Here is a 19,057-nt window from a genome sequence, read left to right on the forward strand (position 1 = left end):
ACTGAGGAAAGAAGAGCGGAGTTTGAAGGGCCGCAGAGTATATGTCACACGATATATAAAAGTTTAACTATAAGTCATGAAAATAGCAGTCGTCCTCCTATGCATTTCAATAAGACTGCATATTTTTACATCAATTTTAGAAACAGACTCGCATATAATCGCAATTGTTGGAAACTTTTTTTTTAAATTTCTTGGGATATGGAACCAATCCATTTGCTAAAGACTAAAGACCATATAAACTAACTACATTCATTCTAGACTAACATCTTCTCAGACCTATTTATACCCAAGCAGAAAATGCGAGTTGACAAAAGCTTGTGGAAGTTCAGACTCAAATAATGAAAGATGCCTGAGAGCAAAGTTTTTGAATGAGCTCAGACGAGGAAAAGGTCATACAATCACAAAAGTACAACTCACTTTGCTCAAACTTTTCTAAAACTGTGGTTTCCAACTAAATATTCAAATGAAAATGCAACGAAAACGCAAAAAAAAATCTTTTTTTTGGAGTCTATGACTGAATTACGTAGGTTTGCGGGCAGCGACATAAAATGGCTTAGCGAGCAACTGTTTGCACACCTCTGAATCATATTATATAATATTAACATTATAATATTATAATTGAAAGACCTAGTTATACAATTTATAATATTATAATTTAGCAAGCAGAGAAGACGGACGGGATTCAAATCTCCCAGGCAGGCGTGCACATCCCTGGAGATTTCTTTGAATAAGTTCAAGGTCGAACCACTGGCGCGGGTCAGGGTCAACAATTGTCTGAAGATTAATTTCAAGGTTTCCGTGTCACCTGTTTTGAAAGGAACAATGAAAATAATAAACCATAAAAATGAAAAAAACTACCTCAAAGCTACCATCTCGTTCAACATTAGTTGGTCTACATACACGTCAAAACCAAAGGAAAAGTCATTAATGACATTTTAATATTTACCAACTACATCATCATTATCTTTACATCACCACCAAACTCATCGTCATCATTTTCAATATTTTTCAATCAAGCAACCAGCTAACAATCTAAACAGTTCAATCAATCCAACCAACCAATCAGCTAAACCAACCAATGGTATACTCTTTAAAAATCCTAACATGCCACGCCAGCCAATCAGCTTTCACCTGGTCACCATGGCTACTATGATAGCAACCAATCAGAATAGAGATACACTGAACAATTAGCTGATTGTCTCGAGTGGATTGAAGTGCGCCTTCCTCATTGGCTGCAGATGTCAGTAGCGTTATAAAAACGCGCTGTGATTGGTCGACAAGGATGAATAATAATAATAATAACAATAATATTAATAATATTAAATTAAATTAAAATAAACAAAAATAATTATAACAACAAAACCTGTAGCAGCTGTACATATCTCACAATGACGTCATTATCGTTATTATTTTTATTATGATCGGCTTGTTTCACGCTGCAACTAGACAGCTTCTTAGCTGGCCTTTTATTATCTAAGAGTCCTAAAATCAAAATTATTCTCTGATAAATAATAATAATCTTTGATAATAATAATAATAATTATTATTATTAATTATTAAAAGTATTTATATTTATTTGAAAATCGCAAAAAATATATATCGACAAAATTTACCAAGATCAGTGAGATATTCATTCAGCTTGCAGGGACTTCTCTTTGTAATAACGACAAGAAAGTTGTAAAATGCTTTCAGACAGTTTGAATTAACTTGCTTAGATTTTATAAAGTCATTAATCCCATTATTATTATTCATATTATGATTATTATTATTTATATTATTATTATTTAAATTATTATTTATATTATCAGTTGATGTTGGGTTGGTCAAATTTGTTGGGTTGTTCATAGTTGAGTTTGGCCTAGGTTTGGACCTTAGGCACTGCATGTAGTGCCTCATCAGAGCACTGAGTATAAGAATATATAAATAAATAAATAAATATGGATTACAATGAGAATTTCGTTATAATATTAGTATAATTATTATTACCATTGAATAATAGACAAATACACACACGAACGCACACACACACAAACCTTGATAACATAGACAGATCTTACACCCACACACACACACACCTAAACACACACAGAGACACACGCACACACACACACACACACGCACACACCACACACACATACACACACAAACCTTGATAACACAGACAGATCCTTGTACATACGTTCACTATCCTTACTGGTATAACCCTGACAGTGGCCCTCATTGAGTATTTGTTGGCACTTAGTAATGGCGGACGTAAAAAAGTAAGAAAGAATGGTGGAGGAGGAGTTTGTGATCGACAGTAGGCGAGGTATTATTTCTTTGGTAACTTTTATGACGTCGTCGTGGCCATCTTCATCGTCGTTCGAATCTTTTTCAGAACTTTGAAATGTAAAAATCGCACTAATTAGACATCATTGCTCATCTCGAAATAGAAATAATAGATAAAAAAGAAATTCTGTGATGGACCTAAATATGGAGCAAAGAACTTTCACGACAAACTCCATAGATAGATGATTAGTTAATTTTGAGTAATCGAAAGAATTAGATTTCTTTGGTTTTTTGTTATTTTTGTTATTCTGGTTTTCTTTTAGCAGGGATACGACTCTATCATAAAATTGGAACGCATCGACAATCAGGTCCATGTTTCTACTGTTAAATGTGAACATTTAATCAATCAATCAATCAATCAATCAATCAATCAATCAATCAATCAATCAATCAATCAATCAATCAATCAACCAACATATCAACCTATCAGATGATGATGATGATAGCCATATTCTCTGCATAAGAACCTCAACGCTTCCTGCTACCAAAGATATTAAACACACATTTTTACTTCCGGCAGTTGTAGATGCATCTACGCTGCCTCCACTTTCCTGGTTGGATGAATTTTGTAAAATAATAATATGAATCGCTATATAATGGGTAAATAAATTAAAAAATTGTTAATTTTTATTAAAACTTAAAATATTTAATGATAAAAATAGAAAAAGTTTCATCAAGCAAGTTTAGCTAGAAAAAACGAACTAGAAATCATAATATAAATTTCATATTTTTAACTGAAAAAATAATAACACCAACAAATAATAATTATTATATTATAGTAACAAAAATAATAAATACAATTATTAACAATAATCATCATTATAAACAAAAAAATCATTAAAGAAAAAAAAAAATCAAACAAAAAACCAAACAAACCAGCTCTAAATCTTCTATATCGCACTTCACCAATCTTCTAGTGACGTCATCGAGGCATCTGTTGACGTCATCAATCATGTGATCGCCATCGTCGTCAGCAAAATTATGATCCTTCTGTTTCTTCTCGACTGACAGCCGGTGCAAGCATGATGTTAAGCTTGCCAAGAGGACAGGCTTTTGTAGATCCATTGTTGTTAGGAATTATTATTTATTTATTTATTTATTATTATTACATTATTATTATTCTTATTATTTTTTCAAACTAACCTTTAATCAATAACATTTTCAAAATTTTGAAGTTATAAATTAACATAGAAACAGGCTCTACAAACTACTATGTAAATGTATAAACACATATACTTATATGTAAGTTACCAAGGGTTCTAAAATGGTCCATATATCAGAGGCGAGAGTTAAACATGAAGCTAATTTCAATGGCGGGGTAGTTTCTGCCTCACTCTGTTCGCAGTAACTTTTTAGCTGGAAATAGGGATGGAATTTGGAAAAAGAGAATTTAAAAAAATTTGTTTGTTAATTTTGAACAAAAATACGATAAAGTTAAAAAAATTGTGAAACTATATAACCTAGTTTAAAAATATGTATTACAAAAATTTAAATATTAACAATTCTTTGGTCAGACCTGAGGAAAGAGCAAGTCGATGATAGGTTCCACTAAAGAACCATTGACCATAGCAACTTCATGCAGGCCCTTTGGCAATAATGTACCATTGCAAAATGAATATCAAATTAAACTGAAGTACATAACGAACATCAAACGAAGTTGAAGGACATAAAGAACATCAAACTAAACTGAAAGACATAAAGGACACCAAACTAAACTGAAGTTCATAACGAACATCAAACTAATGTTAAAATATTGATATTATGCCAAACCAAGTGAAAGAAATAATCATTAATCAACAAATATAAATAATTAATTAGTTAATTAATTAATTAATGAAAAGAAGTACTTGATACAAGGTGCTTCTGATGTCGTGCTGCTGAGTTAAGGCCCTCTTCAACACGTTCAGAACTTCGATGCACAATGATTTGTTGTCGACGTCCAGTTTGTCATTACGCCTCAGATCCATATGGATGTCTGCCGTCACCTGATTGGTTGCCAGTAACAGTGGTCGTGATTTAATTGGTCGTTTTGTAGTTAGCGTTAACATAGTTGAAATCAATTCAATTAGTCATGAAACTTTTCAATTGGTCGGTATAATTAGAAGCATTACAAAAAGGCCCAACCCACCTGACTTGAAGAGCATTGCGATTGGCTGGACGAGAAACCATTCAAGACTTTGAAATTTTTTAACAGCAGCATGAAACCATTTATGGACATTTTCCTCATCTCAACTTGCCTTTTGAGTTCAACAAAGCATTGAGATAGCATAAACCCCAACGTATAAATCGCCGAATAAACCATTTTTAACAACAATTTCCGTGAAATAATACAACAAAACAACACTAAATACATAATCAACTCTAAATTTAGCCGACCTACTAAACAAAGTTTTTCTCAACAACAAAATCAGAGAATTTTTCAGAGCTGAGCTAATTTTAATCAGGGGCAGCATGGCCGAGAGAAGTTGCGTTGAAGTGGTCCACGGTACGTAGGCGAAGAAGTCCAAGACGCTTCTGAATCTGCTGACGTTGTTCGCGAAGGAGTGCGCCGAGTGACTGATGATTGGCAGCAGGAGGTCTGTGTGGCGGACGGGAATGAATGAATGAGTGAAGAGTAGATGAATGAAATGATGGATGGATGGGAATGAATGAAGAGTAGATAAATGAAAAGATGGAGATGGACAGCAAAAAACGTCAATAACATAAGAAAACACCAACATCGTCAACGGCACAAGCGACAATATCGTCAACCACCACCAACAACAACGACAACAACAACAACAACAACAACAACAAAGTACAAACCAATATACTGCCTATGACAACCGCTGCTGGCAGGCCTAGTAACAAGCAGGTTAATAAGTTGTTGTGAGATCTCCATGGCCACATTAACGTGCACCTTCAAACGAGGCAATAAAAACATCAACAACAACAACAAAACGACAACAACACGTTAACGCTAACAACAACAACAACATAATCATAAACATCAACAAAAACACAAAAGAACAACAAAACATCATCATCATCAGCAGCAGTAGTAGTAGCAGGAGAAAAGCTTGCACCTTTGAACATCGGATTAGTATATTCATTCCTAGAATATTCATGTTGAGAGCTGGGGTATTTTTATCCTCAGGAAGTGACGTCACAAGAGGAGGAAGATTGATACTTGTGGACTTTGCAAAGTTATTTTTGGACTCTTGCAGCTGGAGAAGAGAGAAACCGAAACAGACAACTCCTTCCATGGTATTTTCCCAACTCATCAAACTGAAAAAAAAAATTTTTTCAAATTTTCAAAATCAACAGCTTCAGTTGCTTTTTATAGCGCTATATAAATTGTAATTACTTATAGCAAAACTAATCTAATAAGAAAAAGTTCACGGAAAATGAGAAAAAAATTTGCACCATCTATCAACTGCTTTCAATACAAGCTGACCAATGCTGAAAGATTTCTGAGTGTTCTCGCAAAACCATCTGGAATCTTGCCTCTTTTTATGATCCTTGTAACAAAAGGTCAAGTTCTGTTTCAGAAGGTCGACAACCTTCAAACAAAAGAGAATTTTACTATTATTTATTACTATTTATATTCCCAAAAAGTGAAAAATAAAACCAAAATATAAATCGAGAAAAAAAAACATCTCACACGTTCCTGAAATAGATTATTTTTTGCAAGTGACATCAGAAGGAGAACGACGAATGGGGAGAGGAGTTTATGGGGTCGTGAAATCTGACTGGCCTGCATGTCAACCAATCAAAAGCAAGCATATCAGTGGCTAAATTGAATTAGGCATACGATATTTTATAGTACTTTGTGGTTATTACAAAACTAATGTAGACTTACAACACTTCACAATTCAGTTAAACCTTGCTCTCACCTCCATCCTCAACACAATAACGCAAAAAAAAAACTTAAATTCACTTTTAAACATTTAAAAAACTCATTCCCCATCTCTTGGTTCTGAACGATGGCGGTGACGAGATGGTAGGCAGTGGTATCTTCGATCTGCCGTAGTTGTGACGACGATGACGATGATGATGATAGCTCCTCTTCAATCATCATCATCCTCATCTCTGATCTGAGTGAAATAAAGGCAACGGAAAACAATGATGACTTAACATGAAAGACTCAATCACCTCATCAACATGTATGTATGTTTGTTTGCATGTATAGTTGTATGTATGTATGTGTGTATGTATGCATGTAGGTACGGTATGTATGTATATTTGTATGTTTGTTTGTTTGTATGTATGTATGTATGTATGTATATATGTATGTATCTAGGTAAGGTATGTATGAATGTATGTAAGTTTGTATGTATGTATGTATGTATGCATGTATTGTATGTGTGAAAACATCTTAACAACAATTTAACCATCAACAACAACTCAACCAACAACAAAAAAAACAACTTAACTACCACCAACAACAACAACAGCATCAACAGAAAATAAACAACAACAACAACAGCATCAACAGAAAATAAGCAGCAACAACAACTCACTCAACAACACAATCATCGTTACAATTATTGACACCATTCTTTTTATCAACGAAGTACTCCATCACTCCATCCAGTGCCTGTTTTCTGCAGCCCTAACCAACGTCATACAAATGATATGATATCAATGATACGATATCAATGATAACAAAGATATATAATAATGATAACAAAGATATATAATAATGATAACAAAGATATATAATAATGATAACAAAGATATATAATAATGATAACAATGATATATAATACTGATAACAAAGATATATAATACTGATAACAAAGATATATTATAATGATTATATATTATTATTAATAATTATAACATATAAGAAAAGATTTTAATCATATAATACTGGTAACAAAGATATATAATAATGATAACAAAGATATATAATAATGATAACAAAGATATATAATAATGATAACAAAGATATACAATACTGATAACAATGATATATAATAATGATAACAAAGATATATAATACTGATAACAAAGATATATAATACTAATAACAAAGATATATAATACTGATAACAAAGATATATAATAATGAAAACAAAGATATATAATAATGATAACAAAGATATATAATAATAATAACACACATACATACATATAAAACAAGGTGTGACTTTGTTAAACTCAGCTGGATAGGGGTAAGCCATTAAAATATCATGCTACATTGCACATATGAAAGTTCACATGAAACATTTATATAAATAATACTACTGCTACTACTACCACTACTGCTACTACTACCACTACTGCTACTACTACCACTACTGCTACTACTACCTTAAGCGCTACTACAGCTGCTACAACCACTAAAACTAGTAGTACTACTTCTATAATTACTCCCACAACTACTACTAATAAAATTAACAACTTTGGCCGATAATAAGAGCAGTTGATGAACAAGAGGCGGTACATCTTGAATATTTAACACCCCCATCACTTTTATGATCTTTGATACTACTAGATTCAAGTTTTCCGTTGCCATGGTGATGTCCTTGAAAGCAGACGTCAGGTGGATCACTGATTGGCTGGTCCAACTGCGAACAAATTAGAATAAATTAAATATATAATTTGATGGCTACAATGTACTGGTGTAATTTGAATCATTATTAACCAAGAAACTCCCTTCATATGTTGTACGCATTTATGAAAATGTATGTATATGTATACATAGTATGTGTTGGTAATAGACCATAATTTTTACAATATTTTATAAATTCTACCGAATGTTTGGCGTTAATATGTTAATTAAAAAAAAAACGAACTACAAACATATTAACATAGCATGTATGTATGTATGTACTTAGGTAGGTACGTATGTATGTATGTATACATCTATTTTTGTATGCATATACGAATGTATGAAATTACTTGATAGAGCAGAGATTATTGATAGTATAAGATTTAAACTGTACTCCATTCATTTCGCTATCTTCAATGCTCAGGCAGTCTTCTGGCTCCAACAATGATAACGTCTTTGCCAGTAGTTCTAAAAATCTGAAGAGAAATAAAATTATTATCTATTTATTAATTTATTATTAATTATTAATAATAATTCTTATTATTATTGTTAATTCTTACAATATTTTTAAAACTGCTTGATTAAGACATATAAGAAAAGATTTTAATCATATAACATAATTATAAGATAAATTGATACTGAACAACTAACTACATCTAATTAATCAAATGAATAACAAAATTATGATAAAAGTAATTATTACTATTACAAATATAATAATAAATAATGATAGATACGTGATATTTATGAAAAAATTTAAAAGTATGGAACCTGAAACATTTCAAATTGCCATCTTTCAACATATTGAGGATTTCGTTGGTCAGCTCAATGAGACACCACGTTGATAATTCATCCATCTTATTGTTTTTTAGGGTTTTTTTTATAAAAATATTATATTTAAATATTACAATTTAATTAAAAAAAAATATATAAAGCTTATATAAGAAAATTTAAAAAAATTCATTTTAAAATAGCATGTAGAATCGGTTTTCGAAAGAAATACTGAATAAGATTTGATTGGATGAAACTTTTGCCAATAAAAATTACCTATTAAAAAACATCAACCAATCAAAACTGCCCATTCAAACTGGCCAATTACCTCAATCAATAGCAAGCTGATGACATCCATGGCTAATTTTGATTGGATATCGTAGTTACTAAGAGCCTTCATTACCTCTGAGATTAGAAACAGTTTTTTCTGCATGTAATTATCTTTTATTGGGTTGTGACTAAATCCTAAAAAAAAAGGGCAATTTTATTTTATTTTCGATTTTTAGTTATTTTTTTATTAAAATCATAATTATAATCCTAGATATCTGATAATTACCAAAAATTTACGCATATTAAAAAATTTACAAACTATAAAAATCTTGTCTTATATTAAGCTTTAGACTTTATTGGTCATTACATATGTAAAAATCAAGCTAAGCGAGACTTAATACAGCCACACTTAGATTGAAGGAGAATGAGAAAAAGAGAGAGGAGAGAAAACAAAGAGAAAATGATATATTAATTTATTATTACTTATTAATAATAAATATTCCATAATTCAAACAGTTATCATATAAAAAATCTAACCAACCTGCGAAAAGAGCTGTGATAACCTTGGTTAGGTCATTACTGTTTGATGAGACTTTCCTTTTGATTAGATCTGATATCTTCATTTGTTTCATGTGTTTGTGTGTATGTGTGTGTGTGTAGATAATATTATAAATCCATAATCTTATTATTATAAGCACTATTTAAATTTTAAATTCAAAAGGTTCTATCATACTGCGTTGAATAAATATTAAATAAATAAAAATATTAAATAACAATAAAAGAACAAAAATATATTAAAAAATGTAAAAGTACAAAATACTTAATAATAAACCTCATCAATACTAAGACGAGAAGTGACAGAACCCAGCTGAACAAGATCATTGGCTTCATGAAGGGAAATTAATTTAGCTTCCATCTTTACTTTGGTCTGTTACTTTATTATTAGTTTTTTATTTTATTCTCTATTTATTTTTCTGTTAATTCAATTTAATTATTTCATTAATTTAATATTTTATTAATTCGATAATTTATATTTTGTTTAATAAATAAAATAGTTTATATGACATAACTACATTGGCTCACCTTTTTAATTTCAGTTTTTAACTTTTTTTTAGCAGAGTGATGGCGAACAATTTCAAAAATAAGAAGCAAAGTCTACAAATTAAGTCTTCTCGCTTTTCACTAATCTTTAACTAATTTTATTAAACGATGAAAATGACAAAAAACGAAACTCCGTTTCGACAAAAAATTCTAACTATCGCGCTGATAATATTAAAAGTGAACTTTCATTCAATAATATACCATGGTCCGAAGTCCAATCGAATGTGAGATTAGCATTACTTAGAATAAATCAGAGATTTGATTCCAATTTGAGGTTGTTTGTAACAGATTTTCAGTACGTTAAGCGGTATTTGCAAATAAAAAACTTGTTTTTACGTTGTCAAATCGTTATCAGTCAATCAATTTTAATCAATTATGTATCGACTATTCCGTATATTTCGATCAACCCATCGCTATAATCGGTCAATCAGTCGGTCAATCAATTGTTCAATTCTATTTATAAAACATCAATTTATTAACGAATCCATCAAACTCAATCCAACGCTTAGATAAATTCGTTAATCCGAAAATTCTGGGGTTAATCGATCGATTAATCAACAAATTCTCAATAACCTTTCATTAATACATCCAGCAATAGCAATAAATCATCAAATTTTTCTATTTTTCGATTCATTCTCGATCGATTTACACTTCATCTGATCCAGAAGTCAAACTAAAGATATGTATCAAGTCATCTCACCAATCAATTAACATCAGCCAACAATCAATCAATCAATCAATCAATCAATCAATCAATCAATCAATCAATCAATCAATCAATCAATCAATCAATCAATCAATCAATCAATCAATCAATCAATCAATCAATCAATCAATCAATCAATCAATCAATCAATCAATCAATCAATCAATCAATCAATCAATCAATCAATCAATCAATCAATCAATCAATCAATCAATCAATCAATCAATCAATCAATCAATCAATCAATCAATCAATCAACCAACCAACCAACCAACCAACCAATCAATCAATCAATCAACCAACCAACCAATCAATCAATCAATCAACCAATCAATCAATCATCAATCAATCCATCGTCCAATCATCTACTTCATTTTTATACGTTAAGCCGGTTCTTTAACTCAACTTTTCACTCGAGCAGCCGGCTAAACAGCCAAATTATCAATCATCTAACTCATTCAACCAATCTCCGCCTACACGCTGCATTCAAAATTCATCGAAAAAAAAAATCAAACAAAAAATGTTTACAAAAGCACATTTACACAGTGTAAATGAGGTTCATACGTCTTTTTAAACAACTAGAAATTATTTTACAAAATTCGAACAAAATTTAAAACTCCACGATAATATTTGTATGAGATTTTCTCCAAACTTCGTTTTCGTCTTATCAATTATTGTTCTTTTCTTTTTTATTTCAAATTAAACTTTCACGCAACGCACACACACTTTCTCTCTCTTTCTCTCTTTCTCTCTCTCACACACACACACACACACATTTGTATGTAACATCCATACACCGCACGACGTACACACATATACGAATAAACAGTGTGAGTTAACTAATCAAACGCATTAAAGATATGTATTAATACTAATAAGTGTGTGTATGTGTTTATGTTTGAATGTATGTGTGTGTGTGCATTTGTGTGTGTGTGTATGTGTTTATATTTGTATGTATGTGTGTGTGTGAGGTGTGTGTGTGTGTGTGTATTTAACTAGTCGTCAAGTTCATAAGTTGGAATGAATCTAAGTTGTAATTAATGTATGATTATCGCTTGTTTTTGTTGGTTAGTATAATAACCAGCAGAGATGAAACAATAAAATTTATTGTTAAGCTATTCACTCTGTAGTAATACAGATGGAGAGAGAGAGAGAGAGAGAGAGAAAGGAAGAGAGAGACATACATACATACATACATGCATGCCCAACCATGGCTTGTTCATCAAAACGGGTTCATACATACATATATACACAAATTCATACATACATACACACACACTAGCATGTATGTATGTATGTATACATGTATATAATTTTAATTCAAAAAGGTTTGGTTTTTACGCTCCAATGAGCAGAATGTTACGGACACCCTTTCCCGTGATGTTAACTTAGTGTAAGATGTTAACTTTATGTAAATCATATTTCTTGGTAAGCGTTTAGGAAATGGACCAAAGTCAAAATCAGGTTCCTAATTTGTGATGTCTGTCGTTTATATCTTGTAAAAAATATGTTGGGACTATGAAGCCCCGAATCTATTTATAATAATATGGTTTTATATGTGTTTTTCTGGTTTCCACTTTCGATTCTACTGTGTGAATTTGAAATTATATGATAAATCGTTTATCTATCTATCCATCCATCCATCAATCAATCCATTCATTTATTCATTCATCCATTCAATCAATCAATAAATAAAAGAATCATTCATTCGTTCATTCATTCATTCATTCATTCGTTCGTTCGTTCGTTCGTTCGATGGTTCGTTCGTTCGTTCGTCCGTTCGTTCATTCATTCATTCATTGCTTCATTCAATCATTCATTCTTTGTTTTTTTTTTTCCTTAATTTTATTTATCAGATAAATTACGCCCAAAACGCTGCTGGCCTGGCCAATTACAATGTTGACGGTCCAAGAATTTTCTTCATCCCCTACATATTTAACAACGGCAGTAATAACTACAATCGGTGTGACCAAAAATTTTCCATTCATTCATTCATTCATTCACTCATTCATTCATTCACTCATTCATTCACTCATTCATTCATTCCCTCATTCATTCACTCATTCATTCATTCCCTAATTCATTCACTCATTCATTCATTCCCTCATTCATTCACTCATTCATTCATTCCCTCATTCATTCACTCATTCATTCATTCCCTCATTCATTCACTCATTCATTCATTCCCTCATTCATTCACTCATTCATTCATTCCCTCATTCATTCACTCATTCGTTCACCCAGTCATTCACCCGTTCATTCACTCATTCATTCACTCATTCATTCACCCGTTCATTCACTCATTCATTCACCCATTCATTCATTCATTCATTCATTCATCCATTAATCTATCTATTTATTCATTCATTCAATCATTCATTCACCTATTCATACATTTTTGAAGCAAAATTTTTTTCAATAGAATCCATAAAACCAAACAAAGAAAAAAAATGAAACCAGTTGCAATCGAAATTGAACTTCCTTCTTCTAATCCAACCCAACCAGCACAAACAGACTGACAGACGAAAACAACAACAACAAAACCAACAACAAAACAGCAGTCGTCAGAAGAGCCAGCAACTCCAAACTGCGTGCAACGAGAAGAAATGCAACTCAGACGGGACTAACACCCAACCAGATCACCTGGATTGTACTGGGAACAATCGCCGGTCTCATCCTTCTTGGAACGGTCATCTTCCTAATTGTGTACTTTGTCACCCTCAACAAAACAGCCAACCAACCCACAAATGGTTTGTTTCATTTTGGGTTTATAATTCCACGATAAAAATGAGTTATACATACGATTACAAATTAAATTTGCAATTTACAAACAGTAACAATTTAATTGGATGTGATTTGAGATAATTTTTCGATAAATTAAAATAATCATTTTCATATTCGTTATAATTATTTTTCTGCTTACCTACCTGAAACAATCATGACGACGCTTCTGCTGCTGGCGGCCAGGTTGTCTGACTGAAGGCTACGTACATTACTGTAACGCCACTGGCGCCTGCATCAGCCAGAAGCAGCTGTGCGACCGTTACCAAGATTGTCCAGATGACTTCGATGAGTCTAATTGCTGTTAGGGGCTGATTATTCATTCATTTGTTCATTCATTTGTTCATTCATTTGTTCATTCAATTGTTCATTCATTCATTTGTTCATTCATTCGTTCGTTCGTTCGTTCGTTCATTCATTCGTTCTTTCGTTCAACCATTCATTCATTTATCCGATCTATCATTCTTTCATTTGCATGTTCACTCATTTTTTTCATTCGTTCATTCATTCATTCTTCAATCGCCGAACGAATCAATCAGTCATTTATTTGTTCATTCATTCATTCATTCATACATTCATTCATTCATTCAATCATTCATTCAATCAATCACTCACTCAAACAATCGACCAACCAATCAGCTTGCGACACGTCATTCCAATATGGCTGTCGTAACGGAAGATGTATTTATAAGGAGTTCCTATGCGATGGAGTTAGTGACTGCCCGCTGGGTGATGATGAAACTGATAGTAGCTGTGGTATGTTTATTGTTTCTTCTGTTAAATCTTATGTTTATTATTTATGTTTATTGTTTATGTTTACTCTTTATGTTTACTGTCTATTGTTTATATTTGCTGTTTGTTGTTTATGTTTACTGTTCATTGTTTATGTTTACTGTTTGTGTGTATTGTTTGCGCTTTTGTTCAAGGTGTATTTTGTTCCACGTTTATACCTTATCTTTACAACAACAAATGCCATTCCAATTTCTACCCCTACAACACCAACAACAACACACGAAAAACAATACAACACACACACACGCCAGCTCAACAGCATAAAGAAAACAACATAACATAACACCACCAACAACAACATCAGTCCAGTGCACAACTAGCCAGTTCAAATGCAAGAAGGGAAACAAATGCGTCGACCAGCAATTCAGATGTGATGGTGTTTCACAATGCCCAGACTCCTCTGATGAAAGTTCATGCTGTTAGTGTTGTATGTGATGATCAACCTCATCATTATCATCATCCTCACCATCATCATCCTCACCATCATCACCATCATCATGCCAGTATCGTTATCAGCACCAAGCAACATAACGAAGGCCCAGTTTAACGGAAGTGTTGGTTATGATTATTATATCTGCGGTGATGATTATGATATTAAGTTCGACGCGCCCGTCTGCAATATTGCTGGCTATGAGTTAGTTGATTGGTCGATTGGTTGATTGGTGGAATGGTTGGCTGGTTTGTGATTGGTCGATTGATCGAGTGGCTGATTGGTTGGCTGGTTTGTGGGTTGAATGTTGGTGTGTTTGCTGACTGGCTGGCTGGCTGGTTGATTGATTAACTGACAAATTGATTGGTTGATTGAACACTTGATAGATGAATTTTACAAATACTCAATTAAACTAATTAATTAATCAATTAGTCAATCAATCAATCAATCAATTAGTCAATCAATCAATCAATCAATTAGTTAATCAATCAATCAATTAAGAAATAAATTGGTGAAACCCATAACCTAACAGTACTAATATAACGAGCTTATTGCTGCCAGCAAATAATAACGGAACCAATGCGAAGTATTTGTCCATCACAAATATTGACACCAACGGATCGGTGCCTGTTGTAACTTTTGCCTCAAAAAGGTTTCGAAATTAGTTTTTTCATTCATTTAGTCAATCAGTCATTCATTTGTTTGTTTACTCGTTCATTCATTCGTTTATTCATTTATTTATTCGTTCATTCATTTATTCATTCATTTGTTAGCTCGTTCATTCTATCGTCCGTTCATTCAATTGTTTCGCTAAAACTATATATAAAACTGTTGTAACTTTAGCTATTAACAGCTATGAAGATTAGTTTATTTGTTAATTCATTAGCACACTCGTTCACTCATTCATTTGGTCAATTTGTTCGTTCGTCAAATCCTTCATTCGTTCGTTCATTCATTCATTTATACATTCATTCATTTATTAGTTGTTATTATTATATGGTATTTTAATTATTTAGTTTAATACTCCACTCAAACGGACACTTATTTTTATTTTAATTAAATTTTTTAGCGGCGTTTGTTCCAAGGTTGTTTCACTAGTGTGTGGTTCATACAGTAAGTTGATTGCTTGTCTGTTCCTTATTTCACTCATCCGGTCGTTCATTTGTTCATCCATCGTTCGTTCATTCATTCCTTCATTCCTTTACTTATTCTTGCTCGCTCACTCACTTATTCAGTCACTCATTCAAACGTTTATTCAATCATTCAATTCATTGTTTACGTCATTCACATTATTCAGTCACTCAGCGGTAAATTAAAATACAACAAAGAATGAAGTAACACACACACGCACACAAACACATCCACGCACACACACACTCACGCACATCCACGTACACACACACATCCACACACACTCACACGCACACACACAGCCTGTGGCAGCAGACCACTAAACAGTTCGCTGCCCTACAGCTCGTACATCATCAACGGGTTGGCGGCCTCAGCCGGGGCATGGCCCTGGTTAGGCCTTTTTGAGACTGCCACCTCGCTCTGTGGGGCCACACTGATCAATCATAATTGGGCCCTCACCGCGGCACACTGCGTATTGGATACCCAAGGAACCATCAAAACCGGGTCAGGAGGATGTTTAGGATTGTGATTTTGAGTGTGTGTGTGTGATCGTATGCGATTGTAGTTTCTTTGCATGTGGATTTTAAAAATTTAAGGGCTACCATCGTGCGATTGGTCGCCTAAAAACATCAATAGGCGGCTTCTCAAAACCACAACATCACAAAAACACAACAGCACAACGACAGTAACATTCGGTTCGACGCTACTCGACTACAAAACCGACCCACAAGCCGAATCCTACGTTGTCGAATCATTTCTAGTTCATCCAGAATATACCGGGTCAACGGGCAACGACATAGTCGCGGATTTCGCGTTAATGAAGTTGGCAAGGAGTGTCGTGTATACGAATTTTATAGCACCTGTTTGCTTGCCCGGGCCTAACGATAATAATAATCTGGATCTGAAGTATAAAGTGTGTGCTAGCATTGGGTTTGGGAATACTAATAAAGGTTTTCATTTATTTAACAAAAGTCATCAGTCATCCATTAGTTATTTCATCAATTCATTCATTCGACTCACCAAAAATTAGCCTCTCAACCAACCAATCACAATCAATCACCCCGCCCACTCAACCAACAAACCAACCAATCAAGGCCAGACTTCAACTCGCCTTCTCCAATCACGAATGAACATAAAAAGTGACGCCCAGTGTATAAGCCTCTTGACCACGTACGATAACCCGACTAGCTACCTGAAGAAGCTTTGCATCGGATCGGACCCTGGCTACATGCTTAACAACATCTGCTTCGTAAATATCATCCACATTTCTATAATTATCAACTTTTATTATAAATAATTAGTTCTAGTTTCAGTAGCAGAAGCAGCAGCAGCAGCAGTAGCAGCAGCAGTATTAGTAGTGGTAGTGATAAATGGTAATAATACAAATTAAAAATCAGATAGGGCAAAAGAATAGTACTAAATGTTTTATCATTTTCTTGCCCCTATGGAGGCCATCAACTCAGAAGATCATTTCCACTAACTTTTAACTTTTTCACTTCCTTACTAGGGTGACAGTGGGGGGCCCCTCAGTTGCAAGGGGGAGAATAATTTGTGGTACTTAGTCGGGGTGCATAGCTACGTTTTTCCAAAATCAACGAGTAACTATGGAAACGGTGATGTGCGTAACTGCGAAGTCTCAGTGGCAGCCCGAGTCTGGCCGTTCAGAGATTGGATTATTAGTAATGCTGTCTGATTGGCTGATTGGTTGGTTGATTGGATTGTAAGCTGGTTATTTGAGTGGTTGGTTGGTTGATTGGATTGTAAGCTGGTTATTTGAATGGTTGGTTGGTTGATTGGATTGTAAGCTGGTTATTTGAATGGTTGGTTGGTTGATTGGATTGTAAGCCGGTTATTTGATTGATTGGTTGTTTGATTGATTGATATGTTAGATGATTGATTGATCAATCGGTCAATTAGATGATAAAAGAATGATTATTTTAAATATTTTATTAGCTTATGTACGCATATTTTGACGAACTTTTTTATAAGGTAATTGTTTTATAGATATAGTAACTTTACAGTAGTATTAGCTTTAGAGAACTTCTTTGATCAATCATTATTTAAAGTAAATAAATTAATTTTTTTTCATTTTACGATTAATCAACGAATTATACTACTGCTACCAAAACAACCACAAAAGCTACTACTACAATTACTACTACTATTACTACAACAACTACTACTTCTACTACTACTACTACTACTACTACTGCTTCTACTACTACACTACTACTTTTACTACTATTACTTTAAAGTAAGGCAGACAAAAACCATAACGAATTAAGAAATGAAATTATTGGAAAATCTTGGCAATAAAGCGAGAAAAAAGAACTGCAAACTTTTTTTGCAAGCAAATCATTGGCATAAGAATAAAAATGAAAAATGTTGACATTGAAATTAAATAAATTAAAGGCTTCTACTAAATAATTTTAGATTTCCACAAATCATAATAATCATAGATCTCCGCTAAATAATTAGGAGCTTACACTTTTTAAGTGCCCTGTGGTTTACCATATTTTAAATGCGAACGGTGCGAACGTGGTCTCGTTCGTTCTGGAATACGCCATGCAGGTTATAAGCAGGCAATGAATGAAGATTAAAACATCTTCTTCTTTTTGGTGGCTCATCCTCTCGGGACACTGGCGACAATCGACCTCCACAAAACCCGATCTTTAACACTTTGTAGTGGTTGAAATGTGGTGACATTCAACAGGTGACACAAGGACTTCACAAATGTGATTCGTTTCTGAGTCCGACCGAAGAGTAAAAAGAAAAACATTGCAATTGGTTGGCCGTTCTTTGCGCGCAAATTATTTATTCTGAATTTTGAATCTATGTAAATAACACGCACACATGCACACGCACACATGCACACGCACACATATACACGTACTCACACAGACACGAACGAAATATTTTATTCATACAGCTCTGTATATCGTCATTACACAAGTAATTCACTCGCATCTTGAGGTCTGAGTGAATGAATGAAGAACTAAATGAAAAAACGAATGAATGAGTGAATAAATAAATGAAAGAATGAATAAATGAGTGAATAAATGAATAAATGCATTGATAGCCTGTATAAGCTGAATTTTGTTTGTCTTTGCCTGTTAAATAGACATAAACTCAATGCACACGCGCACACAAATACAGACACATTCATACATATATATATATAAATACACACACACACATATATATATAT

General features: G+C 33.1%; 1 protein-coding gene across 1 annotated transcript; it reads left to right on the plus strand.

The window, feature by feature from the left end:
• Nucleotides 1-12,158: 12,158 nt before the first annotated feature.
• HELRODRAFT_176328 (hypothetical protein) lies at nucleotides 12,159-18,616 on the plus strand (the record flags this gene model as incomplete). Its single annotated transcript, XM_009023550.1, has 12 exons — nucleotides 12,159-12,179; nucleotides 12,572-12,678; nucleotides 13,221-13,465; nucleotides 13,683-13,799; nucleotides 14,593-14,706; nucleotides 14,793-14,867; nucleotides 16,152-16,353; nucleotides 16,525-16,799; nucleotides 16,944-17,098; nucleotides 17,357-17,500; nucleotides 18,328-18,420; nucleotides 18,536-18,616. The coding sequence occupies 12 exons, from the start codon at nucleotides 12,159-12,161 to the stop codon at nucleotides 18,614-18,616; spliced, it is 1,629 nt and encodes a 542-aa protein (XP_009021798.1).
• Between the last annotated feature and the right edge of the window lie 441 nt (nucleotides 18,617-19,057).

This window comes from Helobdella robusta (assembly GCF_000326865.2).
Source record: "Helobdella robusta unplaced genomic scaffold HELROscaffold_37, whole genome shotgun sequence".
In the NCBI taxonomy this organism is placed as follows: Eukaryota; Metazoa; Annelida; class Clitellata; order Rhynchobdellida; family Glossiphoniidae; genus Helobdella; species Helobdella robusta.